The following is a 14,269-nucleotide window of genomic DNA, read 5'->3' on the forward strand; positions in this document are numbered from 1 at the left end:
AATGCAACTGTATTTTTTTGACCAAGCCATGTGTGAGTCATCAGCTATCTCTACTACCTGTCTGTATTTTTTCAGCCTTTATATTGGAATCTAGTTAGGGATAGACCAGAGTAGGGCTACCATGTGGTAATGCAGGCTGAATCTGAAGAAGGGCTCTGCACTGAGGCCAAGTGGGGTCTGGCAGTAAGTCCCTCTAATTCATACAAGGCATTGTGTGAGTGAAACACTGCTTTTCAGTGCCTTTGCAGATCTGAGTGACACAATATACCTGGGCACAATGTCCTTTGCTGGTAAATTCAGCTATCTTCTTCTGTTCCCCTAATCCCCCTTCCTCCCTAATAAAGACAAGGATGCTGCTCTCCCCCAACTTTAGTGTACCTACCACCTCTCTGACTCATTTTCCCAGTGAAAATATTGAGGTAGGGTGGAGAGTAAAGGTGGTCATCTTAATACTGTTAAGAAAAGCTGTTCAATGGAGATCTGGGTCATTCAGGTTTCAAGAGGAATCACGACCTGTGCAACTGCAGCTGTTCTGGGAATGCGTTATCAGTGTCTTTTTAGTATTCCTTCTAACGCCAGCTTTTGGATCTTTTGTACGACTGATGTCATCTCCTTTGAAACTTTGTAGGAAGGCAAGTTTAGTACAAATTTCTTTTCAACCTAAACATAAAATAGTTATGACATTCCTCTCGATAACACACTTCATGCTGTGATCCTCAATTATTGGTAATGACCCTCACCCCGTTTCATGCCTTTGCTTCTACTTTTCTCCCTGGGCTGGTTAATGCTGCTCCACCTTCATTATCTTTAGGATTCTCTTCTCCCAAGTTGGGCAGAGAACTAGTACCTTTAAGGTCACTGTACTTTGCAAGTTCTGAGGGCAGTGACCTTCCTAGTAAACACTGAACCTAAACTTTTTTGTGAGGAAGATCAGCCCTGAGCTAACATCCATGCCAATCCTCCTCTTTTTGCTGAGGAAGACTGGCCCTGAACTAACATCCGTGCCCATCTTCCTCCACTTTATGTGGGGCACTGCCACAGCATGGCCTGACAAGTGGTGCGTGCCCAGGATCTGAACCCTGGCCACCAGCAGCGGAGGGCGCGCACGTAACCACCATACCACGGGGCCAGCCCCATGAACCTAACCTTAAGGCAGTTACTTCTTTGGTGCTACCCCACTAGCTTACAGGCACCCACTCATCCTCACTCCCCTTATCTGGCCAACATGGTTGTCTTGAGATAGCAATGCTTTGGCTTCTAAAAAGCTTTTTTGAAACTTATTTGCCAAGTTGAGGTACTCAAGTTTCTGAACAAGTTACATACTCCAGAATAAGCTTTAACATTACCATCCCAACATTTCTAAATTTTTAGGCCTCCAGGCAAACAGGTATAAGCATTTCTTGGGTCTCACATTTGCAGCAGGCCGGTAAGAGTTGAACCACCACTTGATTTCACACATGTTGGTAAAAACATGTGCCAAATGGCTCCTGCCTATACTTGAGCTTCTAGGCTCAAGGACAGTTCCAAGTTGTGTTTGATGAATTTTCTACACAAACTTCCACAAATTTTGAGTAAGCCTTTGGGAAGCCTGTATCTTCGCTGTAATTTTAAGGTTCACTTTAGTTCATTTATTCTATCTTTTAATTAGATTGGAAACTGGTCCCTTACCACTGTTTAAAAACTTTTCAAACTGTAATGTGTATTAAACATGTAACTTGTAGCCTTTAAAATGTTTTATATATATATAAAGGGATTAATACCTAAGGTATATTAAATAAACTCAGCTTTTCACATTAGTCAAAAAGATGAAAAGTTAATGTGTTTAAATTTAATACTGAACTCCCTCCACGTTACACTGTTAGTGGGTTTTATGCCTTTAATGGTTTTGGGCCCTTAATCTTAGACAATTTAAAACATTACTGGCAGTTTAAGAGTGACTGCTGCAATAAGGAGACACATGAATTTTGGCCACTGCATTGGAGAAAACCGGCAATGCTGGACAAACAGATCAAATTATGAACTTTCTTCTTAGTGCTAGGGATAATTGGATTTACAGACCTATTAAATGCCTGCAGTCAGGGTCAAAGGATTGAGGTCATTTCCCTGAACCAGGCACAGGACAGTTTTTCAAGGTTGAAGAGTATGTTGTCAGGTCATATGCATAACCAAGACACTTTTGAAGAATAATGGACGCAGTTAAGGTAGAACCTAGCATTTTATTTAGATCTTCATTAAACTGTTGGAATTGAGAACCAGACATACGTAATAAACCTCCAAAAATAGATCCTGAAAGGCACTTTCTGCTTAGGGCAAGCAGTCATGGAATAAGCATGTAAACAAGCTGGCTTCTCTGTACCACACCAGCCAAGTCAGCTTTCTCCATGGCCAGCCGCACCAGCTCTGCCCTCCCTTCTGTTAACACCAGCCAGACCCCCTGTAGGTCTAACCCAAGGTTTTTCTGTAGGACACCTTGGCCTACCTGGGAATGCTGGAAACATGTTGTTAAAGGAATCATGGTGTTGAAGAAAAAAAAAAAAAAAAAATCTTTTAAAAGCTGCCATCTGAGGTGATGGCTTCTCTGTACTTACGCCATACCCCAGAATACAATAAATAAGCAATTAGAAAATGTTCAAGTATGAAGGGATTTCCTCCTCCCCGCCAAAAGCACTGCTCTCTGAAGGAAGCTGGTTTCTCTGTAGCTACACCAGCTGTTCAGAAAGCTCATTGGACCTGGTTTTGAAAATAAAACAAAGTTAAAACCCTGGGAGGAGTTATTGTGCAGTGTGGAATACTCAGCCTTTCTTATAAAGAAAAAAAAAAGTTATCTGGTACCAAAGTGTGCAACCCACAGACCCTCAGGTACTGCCCTGTGACTTCTCTGTATGACATCACAAGGGTGCCAAGCGCCTGTTTATCTAGAGCTAGGAGTTGGTGGTTTGGCTAGTGCTGAACCCATGCATAGAATTGGTTTACTAAGTAAAAACCTTATTACGTACGTCCTCCAAAAGACAGCTGAAAAGTGGAGAGATTTTGATTTGGTGCTGTTTAAGAGATGTCAATTAAGAGCATAAGCACCAGGGAGATGGTTTAATGGTAACTGCCTTTTTTTTTTTTTTTTAATGTCAGGCTAGAGCTCCAACTGGAACTTGCGTTACATGCAAGAATGATTGGATAGGGAACGCTCCCTGACAAAGAGCTACATAATTAGAAATGGATCAAGTTATAGGGAGGATAAGGGAAGGCTTCACATTCATAATAGAGCTCAAGACATTACAAATTCATGCTGACAGGTCTGTGGCATTGCCAGACAGAGGCTATAATGGAACTACAAGTACTTTACGTGCACATTACAAGGACATTTTCAGCATCTGGTGGGAAAGTCAATGCAATTAGGATTTTAGAGGGTTGGGTGATAGGGCACAAAGGTTCAATTTCAAAGCATTATTTACTACAGTGTTGTTGGTTTGTTTCTAGGCAGTTACATGGATCACCTATGCTCACTAAATTCATTATAATGGTGAACAAAACACCTAGGGACAGAATAGCAAGCCCAACTTACAGTCCCCCACACAAGCTAAAATTCATGTCATTGACTAGAGTGACTGCAACTGATTGGGAGCTGAAAGAGGACAGGAAAATTTAGGAAGAAGGGCCCTTTCCCTCAGAGCTTGAAGGCTTCTCTGTAGCCTACGCCAACAAGTCTGGGGAAAAAAGGCTAACACTTTCAATATTTAAGCTTTTTGGGCACTTCCCATGGGAAGCTGTCCCTACCAAAGTGGCCATAGGCTGCAGTCCTCTGATAAATTGGCTTCTTCAGATCCAGATCCCTGGAATATACAATTCCGTAACTTAATATGTAGCATTCAATTAAAATAAAGCAAAACAATCAGCAAGACTCATTTTCAAGAGTTCTGGCAAATGAGTTCAGTTCTCTGAGGTATGCTAGGAAAAAAATTTGTGGCAAAAATGTTTGTTACTTCCCTGGTGTCCAAACTCCTTGCACAGTCCTCATTAGTAACTATAGTTCTTGTTTTTCCATCCCTGGCTCAACAAATATGAAAACTTGTCATTATTCTGAGAAATTTCAAGTGTCAAAAGCTCATCTGAGATCAAGGCATACTTACCAAGGTCCCATGCCCACATCCCACCATGGTTATTTTCTTTGTAACAGCCTTGAACATCCCATTTATCTGTACTAATTTCTTTAAAATAAACATCCTTAGGTAAGGGGAGCACAAAGCCCAATATCAAATGTGGAGGACTTTCTAAAGTGGTTAGTGTAAGCCATGGAGCACTATAATTTTAGATTTTTCTTAATAATTTAAGCCTTTACTGCAGGCAATTTAAAGATAACATCAACACATTCTAGGAACTAAAATGTTTCCCCACTGGAGGCATCTTTCTTCACTTTTACCTTCTCAGATTTCAATATATCTCAAATGTATATACACATACCCACACCCTCATTATTTTTCACTAGCAACAGGCTTTACCATCTTTACCTGACAATGACCCCAGGGCGGAGGTCAAAGTTCTTCTTCACAATCTCTAATAGCTCTCTCTCACTCTTCTGAGAGGTACCATAATGGAAAATGGAGATAGACAATGGATGAGAAACTCCAATAGCATAAGAGACCTAAAAGGATTCAAATGTCATAAGAGTCAGTGATCCAAAGACCCACACACTTATATAATACACTGGTATATAAAAAAAAGTAGGTAACTACTAAATGCCCTCCCACTTACATGCCTTTTAATCACTCCAGTTATATAAAAGTATATACCTGCACAAGAACCCTTCTGCACAGACCTCCTTTAACAAGGGATTTTGCCACCCAACGAGCAGCATAAGCAGCTGAACGGTCCACCTTGGTATAATCCTTTCCTGAAAAAGCACCTCCTCCATGAGCTCCCCAACCGCCATAAGTATCCACAATGATTTTCCGGCCAGTCAAACCAGCATCGCCCTGAAATTACAGGATTTAAGTCACTTTATGCCTAATCTTTTCAAATAAGTGGTTCTAGATCAGGTTTGTTAAATGCCTATTCCGTATTCACTCAGCAAATATCCTCAGAAGATTCACATGTAGGCTTCAAAAAACCTAGAAAAAAGGTAAGAGTAGCCAAATTTTTCCAAGTAACCATCACAGAAGATTCAAAAAATAAAATAAAATAAATTGACATTCTAAGGCCTTACCTGAGGCCCCCCAATAACAAATCTCCCACTTGGCTGTAGGTGATAGATTGTATCCTCATCGAGATATTTTGCAGGTACGACAGCTTTGATGACTTTCTCCTTTAGGGCATCCCTCATCTCATCAAGACAAACTTCTTCATCATGCTGAACAGATATAACAATCGTGTGGACTCTGATGGGAAGCACAGCACCGCGATCCTGCATATACTGCACAGTCACCTTGAAGGCAACACAGGTCCATCAGTACAGTTAGTCTACTAAACAATAGCTCTGTTCTTGGTTCTTTACCCTAAGTTACAATACAACATAAGACAAATGCTATTCATTCATTTTTTAGTTAGCTTTAATTAAACAACTTTACTGATGTTCTGTGCCAATGTAATACATATAATCTAGCTTTATGATCATCACTTACTTGAGTTTTAGAATCCGGGCGTAACCAAGGCAAAGTGCCATTGCGGCGTAGTTCAGCCAGTTTGGCATTGAGCTTATGTGCTAAGACAATGGTTAAAGGCATACATTCCTCTGTTTCATCAGTGGCATAACCAAACATCAAACCCTAAAAAAGGGAAAGTCACCAAAGTGATCGACCAAAGCTTCAGAATTTAGTATTAGAAGAGATGCAAATAGCATCTACCAAGATACCTGGTCTCCTGCACCAATGTCTTCCTCATTACGGTCAAGATGAACACCTTGAGCAATATCTGGTGACTGTTGCTCCAAGGCTACTAGCACATTACAAGTCTTGTAGTCAAACCCTATAAACAAAACAACGCGCCTTGTTAAAAAAAGGCCATAGCAATACCTTCTATTTACAACAATTATCTAAATACCGCTAAAGAAATAAAATACACCTTAAACTTTGTACTTCTAGAGAATGGAATAGGGGTGGAACAAAAGGATAGTAAAACTATACAACTGGATTTAAAGATTAGCAGGAACAGTCTAGAAGATAGAGCTAGAGAGGGTTGAAGAAAATATGTGAAAAAATGAGCTTAGAAAAATCCAACTCATTAAAACACACCTTTGGAAGAATCATCATATCCAATATGTTTAATGGTTTCACGAACCACTTTCTGGTAGTCAACAACAGCTCTGGACGTAATTTCCCCAGCAAGAAGGATCATTCCAGTTTTAGCAACAGTTTCTAATAAGAAAGAGGTTTAAACTCAAATGTCACTTTTATCAAGTAATTTTCATGTTACCTTTTCATCAGTTGATAAGCAAGCAGCATTCTGAACCTACCACAAGCCACTTTGGCATCAGGATCCTGTTGAAGGTGGGCATCAAGGACAGCATCACTGATCTGGTCACAAATCTTATCTGGAAAAAAAAAATTCCTGGCTCAACTTCTTTAACTTACTGTTACTGTAAGTATGTCATACCCCTTTCCTTATAACTACAGCTGTATAAAGATCTTTGGGAGAGCTTTCTGTTTAAAACTGGTAAAACCTACATAACATAAAATTTACCAATTTCACCATTTTCAAGCGTACAATTCAGTGGCATTCCAAGTATGGAGATCTTAACTGCTGTCTCATTAAAGCACTGCTTTACCAGAAGCCACTGCCTGAAGAATAAATGCTGGATATAGTGCTGCATGTTACTTGAAAACTTGACACCATGGTCTTCATATAGCTGTACCACAAAACTCACCAAAATTCAGATAAGCTAGAATACCCCGCATGTCTAATACATTTTAACTCATTATGATATACGCACTTTACATCTTACAAGGACTTCAGTCCCATCTCTCAAGTTCCAGACATTTTGAAAAATTAAGTTACCAGGCAAAACAATTTCCATTGTTTAACAGAACAGCCACATGACTGAGATTAATTCAGTGAAAAGTAGAAATAAAGGTGTTCATCTCCAAATCCAGAAGCAAAGCTAGGAAACATTTAGCTTTACAGTATTTTCGAAGACAGTAAACACATTTATCCCCAAAATTTCAAGTGTGCATGATAAATCTAACAATCAGAAAGGCGAACTGTTTGTCTTGTTATCAGCTTCTCCCTGATCCCAAGGAACACCAATTAGGGCAACCAGAAATAATGTCAATTAAAGAGTTAAACAATGAAAGCAAAGACACTATTAACAAAAGGAATAAAACAGCAATCATTTGATTTTGTTATAAGAGTAGCCCAGGAACAAGAGCTAAATAAACATACTGGGATATCTCCAAAATGTATTCTAAATCCTTGTTGATTTTTTTCATCACTCTGGGAGAGGAACAGAAATAACCCCCCAAATATCACTTCCCTGAATTTTCTACAACCATCCAAAACGAAGCAAAACGTACTGCAGTCAAGTCAGAGGCTCAAGACATAATCCACAAACTGTTATAAAAGCTTGTGACTTAAATTATTAAATTAATAAAAGGTGAGTCAAATACATGTCATGTTCTCAACACTGGGGGAAAAAAACCAAACCAGACAAAAAACCCCACACTTGATCAGAACACCTCATCTTCACTCATCAGGATCTTGGGGTTTGTCCTCTCCTATACGTCAGATGGCTTGTGGGATTTCATCATAGGCACACTAGACTTACTGGAGAGAAGAGCATGCTTCACCCATCACACTAGATAACTATGTCATGGCGGTCATCATAAGAAGGAGCAGAAACAATCTGGCAAAATGATGATCTTTACTAGGTGACGTTCGCAGGCTGAGATTCAAAGTTCCATGAAATCGCTTTTCTCGTTCACGTGTAAATCGATCCCCATAATGGCGGACCAGTGGACAAAGCCCGGAGAAGGAATCGCCAAGTAAAACCTTGCCTAACGGTAAGCCCCAGCCTTTAAAAGGAAAGCCAACGCAATGGCAGCTTACACTTAATTCATACTTCCTAGCCTTCTCACACATGGCCCAAATAAGGAAGGCCGTCTCCGACGCGCGCTATATATAGTTGGAGACTGTCACCTTGAAGACAAGGCCATATACCGCCTAAGGGCACGTCCGTATTCCTCAGCGTGTAGTCCCGACCCACGCCAAGGAACTGATGGAAACCGAGGCCGGCCCGAGGTGCGGGCCCCAGCTCCGCAACCCCGGCGCTCCGGGGCCCGCCGGCTCCCCCTCGCCCCGATGCCACATGCGGCCAACACGTGGTTGCGGCTGCAATGCGGGGCGCGCGCTCCCGAGGGCCGGCCGCGAGCACGCGGGGCGGGTCGCCCACTCGAGGGTTTTCAGCCGGCAGGGCGGAGAGGAGGAAACAGTGCCCTCCCCGGGTAGAACACTGGCTGCCGCAACCCCCGCCCTTCTCGTTTTCTGGAATCTTCCGCATGCCGAGGCGCGCGGCCGGATGGGAGGGGTGGGGGGTAGAAGAAAAAGGGGGGCGGCGGCCACGCGCTCAGCACCGGCGGCGCCACGAGGAAGGCGCGCAGACGCCGCTCTTCCCACCGCACGGCGGCCGAGGGCAACCAGCGTGGGTACCGCCGCCCGCGAGTCCCCGCCGGCCAGGCCCGGCCCAGCCCCACGCCCCGCCCCTCGCTTCGCTCCAGGCCCCGTCACCTCACCTGGGTGGCCTTCCCCTACGGACTCTGAGGTGAAGAGGAACGTGCCCTCCTCGATGAACCCCTCGTGGAAGCCGTTGAGCTGCCCGTTCATGTTGGTGTTGGTGACAGTGGCGGTGAGCGAAAGTGGCGCTGAGGAGAAAAGGAGCGGCGAGGCGACGACAGTGAAATGCGCAAGCAGAAGACAGCGTCCTACTGTTCTCACGCAGGCGGCGCGGAGCGAATGAGACGGCGGGCGGTGCGGCCCTGCTCTTTATATAGAGCGCCAGCGCGCGCCCGGCTCGGGCCCCGCCCCTCGGCGCCGCGCGCCAATGCGCCACTCGCGCGGGGGGAGAGGGGGCGATGCGCGGAGGGGAGCTCGGGCTGAACCACTCTGCCAGGCAGGGGGAGGGAGCGGAGGTAACGCGCCCCTCCTTCGAATATGTAGCTATCTCAAGCAGTTAGAACAAGGGGTAAGTGGAAACGCGAGTATACTGGGTCGTTGTACCCCTCCGTGTTCGAGGTGAGAGGGAAAGCGACAAGGGCTTTATGGGTCTGCCCCCCTGTGCTTTGACATGGCACCTCCTTTCGACCGTTGACCGGGCTATCTGCCGCGAGGTCGCGTCCCCCAGCGGTGGTGGCGGGAATCGGCGCGGGTTTTTGTCCTCCGGCTCTTCTCGAGGGTCTTTCCGGCCGCCCCGCCTTTAGATGCTCGGGTGACAGGGAGCCAGTGGCCTTCAGCCATGTGAAAGTGGCCATCTTGGCTGGTCAGCGTCCGATTCTTCGCACGGCCGTATTCCTCCCCGCCCTGCGAGCTGCTGGGGGCTGGAAATCCTGAGGGGGCCTCCTAGTTGCTAGTTAATTTCTTGGTTCATGCCTCTGTGGTGAAAATGGCCGCAAAGCAGGATAATGAGAGTTCTGTCATCGATTTAAACGATTGCTGTCCTCCTCTCACCCCCAACGCTAACGTTTCTGAGAGAGGCCCTTATCCTTTGTTGACCCCACCGTGGAGGCCGCGCTCCGGCTCCTTCAGCTCCGGCCATTTCTCCGTCCAAGAAAGGAGGCCGCTCGCAAGGCTGACCTTGCACTTGCTGACTTTCCTATGTCTTTTGAGGAAAAAAAATCCTTGTTTAGAGTGTCATTTCCATCTTATGTTCAAGAGACTTGAATATTTTTCTTGGGGGGAAAGCCCTATTTAGCCCTTGTATGTGATTAAGCAGATCTCTTGACAAGATGAAATGGTTTGTTTCACGAAGCTTTCACTTTAAAATGTCCACTTGCGTTTGTCTCAGTTTTGCCCATTAAAGGAATTATAGCGAGAGAAGAAAAAAGAACAAAACTTGAGCCAACACGGAGAGTCAGGGACCGATTTCATGGAATCGCCGCGTGGAAGGAGCCCACACGTGGAAAGGAGGGCGGGGGTCACTTTCCCTCCTACGGGGGCTGCGACTCGGTGCACGTCTGGCGGGGACTGCTGCCTCGGTGGCCCCGAGCGCATTAACGTCGGGTTTGATGTTGTTAGGGAACGGCCTGCCCTTAGGATAGGATGCACGGTACCCTGGGGAGATGAATGAGAGCCCTGTAGCAGCCTTCAGCTGCCTCTCGCTCATAGAATTAGGTACAGTCTGAAGAACAGTCTTCTCCGCCGTATGCGGGAGGAAAGGTGGGAGTTTGCCAATTGGGAAGCAATGGAAGCACGAGCTGTGCTAGGGGCTTTGACAAAGAAGGTAAAGATAGGGCCCGTGACTTCATGACCACATCCATGGTCGCTCCAAACAGGCAGCAAGAAAACGTTAAATCACAAAAGAGACAGTATATGTGTTATTTTTATTTGTAGGTGTTTATATTTCAAACTAACTTAATGGAAAGATAACTGTATAAGACTTGCATGATTTTTGTGTTTTAGTGTATTTCACCTTTTTTTTCTAAGTAGAATGCCAATTTATTAACTGACAATGAGTAATAAAATTGCCAACTTAAACAAATTGCATGTGTAGGCTGCTCAATGCATTATCTCCCAGCAGAAAAATCTATATGGAAAGCCAGAATATAATTAGAAGGTCATTTGATTAATATGGAGTCAGAACAAGGGGATTAGTTAAATTCAATGATTAGCTCCTTAAACCCTGATACCCCTATGCTACCAACTCCACAGTGAGGCTGTTCCTGCCAAGGAGATTAGAATCAGCTGTTCATACTTGCTTACCTACTTCTCTTTCTTGCCCATAGCATGTGTAATATAGTAAAGAGTAGGGGTTTTGGAGTCAAGCTTCTGCGCTTATTAACAGTGTTGAGCAAACAACTTAACCTCACTACACTTCAGTGTCTTCAGTCTGTAAAATTGGGATAATAATAGTACTATGACAAGATTGCTTCAAGGATTAAATGAAATCATGCAAGTAAAGTCTTTAGCACAGTATCTAGCACATAATAGGTATTTTATTAAATGTTAGCTATAACAAATAACCCTTCAGTGGCTTCCAATTGTAGTTAGGATAAAGACTAACACCCCTACATACCCATAAAGGCCTGAGTGTTATTTGGCTGTTACTTCTTCAACCTCATCTTGTGCTGTTTTCTCCTTTCTGTCTTCTACTTTGAATTTCTTTTAATTAGTAACAGTTAAATTTATTAATTGATTAGTATTGAAACAAAGCAGGACACATTTTCATTGATTTTGTATTTTTCTCATTGTCCCTTCTTCCCACAAACATTTATGAGTACCTCTGTCAGGCAGACCCAGGGACTGGTGCTATGACAGTCCTAGTCTCTGCCCACCTGGAGCTCTAAATGGGGGAGATGCCTAGCTAACTCCTCCTCATCCCTCCCACCCCAGCTCAGCTGCCACTTCCTGGATAAAGCCTCCACCTACACATATTTCTCACAGGGTCCTGTGTTTTCCTATGTGGCACGAAGTACTGTTTGAAATTACAGATATGGTGATCATTTAATGCATGTCTCCACTCCCAATTAGGTTTGTAAGCTCCATGACAATGAGAAGATGGTCTGTTTTGCTCAGGCTTTGTTGCTGAGTGCCTGACACACAGAAGGTCCTTAAGAATGTTTGAGGAGAGGGAGAAAGAAAAGAGGGAGAAAGAGGAGTCAAAAGGAAAAAGTGAATAAATACAAGGGATGGCAGATGGAAGTGGGAAAATGAGACACCCTGGGGATCATGTAAGATCAATGAAAAGAGCTACTGCTTTGTTTTAGTCACAAGCATAATTAATAAATTTGAGAGCTCTTTACTAACAGGAAAGCTTATTGCCATCCTGTTTGAGAGGAATGAGATTTCTGATTCCACACATTAGTGCCCTAAGGGTAAAATAAACCAGAAGTTACTGGTTTATTTCATATTTAACATTAATGAGATTTGTTGAATGTGAAATGCTGTAAAGCACATAGAAAAAATCTAATCACTGCCTAAAGGCTCCAGATTTCTCAACCCACGGAACATTAATGTGGCAGTAGTCCTATGAAAGAGCCAAGGTTGGGATTGGATAAACTGGGTTTGTGACTCAAACAACAAATATAACAAATCCAGGTCTTATCAGTCTGCCAGTCAAGGAGAGAGTTCCAGTAAGTAAGAAAAAGTATTTGCAGTGCAAGAAGCTGTTGATTTGGCAATAGAAAAGAGAAAGATGACACTAGGTATTATCAAAGAGCAATAGGGAAGGTACGGAGATGTTGAGAATAAAGCTCCTAGGCTGTGAGTCTTAAGAGTACCTTCTATGTGATGACAGGCCAAGAAGAAAGAAATCTAGACCAGATGTCTCCAAAATTGTGCCAGTCCTTTAGGGCCAAAGCTCAGAGGTCTCAGATGGCCTCAGAAGCAAGCTAGCTCTAGTGGGATCTGAAACAAGTAGTATGTGAATCCCCCCATTTTTAGACTTCTTGTAACTTGTTTTTGTTTCCCTGTGTTTTCCTCCTGATACTTAAATCTTTTGACAATCTCAATAAAGTAGTGAGGGATGGAAGAATACACAGGGTACAACGAAGAAGACACTAAAGAAGACAGTAATATAATGATGACAATATGATTTATTGTGACAGGCACTGTTCTAATATCTACAACTCACAATAATTGTAATGAGGCGGGTACTATTTCTCTTCCTGTTTTACAAATGAAGAAACTAACATGTAATTCGCCCAGGTCACTCGTTAAATCAGTAGTGGAGCTGGGACTTGAGCCTGGATCTGATCATCTCTGAATTCATGCTCCTTGTTACAAGTCAAACAACAAATACTTCACACTCCCTGAGGTAATTAATGATAAGATTTGGTTTGTATCCTTCTATACCTTTTTCTGTGAACGTGTCTGCACACACACACACACACACACACATTTTACCTGAAACATGGATTTTTCTGTTAATTTTCATGGTCTTTTCTCCAGCATACAATGTAGACACATAAATCATTCTATTTTCTTCTCCTTTTTTTATTGTGATAAAAGAAACATAATAAAATTTACCATTTTTTAAGTGTACAGTTCTGTGGAGTTAAGTACATTCACATTGTTCTGCAAAATCATTCCTTTTAATAACAGTAAAATATACTGCAGTATGACTGCCATACAATTCACTCAGCTGTTGCCTTACTGGTTGACGTTCAAGTTGTTTCTCATTTTTGCCCTACACACAATGCTGATGAACCTAACATTTTTGTACATATACTTTTGTGAACCAATGTTTTTATTTCTGTGAAAAGATGTCACAAAGTGGGATTGCTGAGACAAAGGTAATGTGCACTTTTACATATTAGTAGTTATAGCCAGATTGCTTTCCAAATGGCTGTCAAAATTCACATTCCTACCAGCAGGGTATGAGAATATCATTTCCCAACTCTCTCGCCAATGCTGTGTTATCATTCTTTAATTTTCTTCAGTATGACAAATGAAAAGTTCAGAAGCCACCAAGGAAGAGATTGATAGACTTAACTACATAAAATTGAAAAATTACTATATAAGTAAAATCCAAAACAAACAAACAAGGAGAAAACATTTGCAACACATATGACAGACAAAGGGTTCGTACCAATTGAAAAGAAAATAACAGACAGCCCAATGAAAACCAGGAAAGAGAGTGTTAGTGAGTAATTCGCCAAGGAGCAAAAGCAAATTGTCAATAAACATATGAAAAGATGCCCAACCTCATTGATAGAGAAATGAACTAATTCATTTGTATGATAAGTTTTGGAAGAACAAGGTGCATGGAGGAGAGGTGGGTAGAAGGAGGAAGCTAAATAATAGGGTGTTCCATCTCTAGCTCCCCCCTTAGTTTGGCTTCTGATGGAGCTTTCATGATTCTGATGATGCTTTCCAAAATTTCTAATGGTGCCATTCATGAGAGTGCACAGGGTCCAAGCACTAGGGTTCAAATCTCTCTCCCACCCAAGTATGGATGGAGTTCTCAGGATTGAGCCAAGTCTACCTGTGTCCAAAGGCTACAATCAGCAATAAAGGACTCCTGTAAGGATTTCCTCTCGCCATTTCTGTTGCTGCTTAGTCCAGCCACCTGGCTATTGTCTAGAGCCATGGCTCTATTCCCTTGAATCATCAGTGTCTTTGTTGGGACAGGTTG

General features: G+C 42.9%; 2 protein-coding genes across 2 annotated transcripts in view; one reads left to right on the plus strand and one right to left on the minus strand.

Annotated features, from left to right (window-relative positions):
- The window catches only part of CAPG (capping actin protein, gelsolin like), a 257,079-nt gene that overhangs the window by 133,544 nt on the left and 109,266 nt on the right, over positions 1–14,269 (plus strand). The window lies entirely within an intron of this gene.
- Positions 2,197–8,918, minus strand: MAT2A (methionine adenosyltransferase 2A). The gene is made up of 9 exons (XM_058550783.1): positions 8,715–8,918; positions 6,443–6,520; positions 6,222–6,344; positions 5,843–5,955; positions 5,613–5,756; positions 5,198–5,416; positions 4,785–4,967; positions 4,503–4,636; positions 2,197–3,827 (listed from the first exon to the last, which is right to left on the minus strand). Exons 1-9 carry the CDS (start codon positions 8,803–8,805, stop codon positions 3,725–3,727), a joined length of 1,188 nt encoding a protein of 395 aa, XP_058406766.1. The 5' UTR covers positions 8,806–8,918; the 3' UTR covers positions 2,197–3,724.

The sequence above is a fragment of the Diceros bicornis genome, chromosome 12 (genome assembly GCF_020826845.1).
Source record: "Diceros bicornis minor isolate mBicDic1 chromosome 12, mDicBic1.mat.cur, whole genome shotgun sequence".
NCBI lineage: Eukaryota > Metazoa > Chordata > Mammalia > Perissodactyla > Rhinocerotidae > Diceros > Diceros bicornis.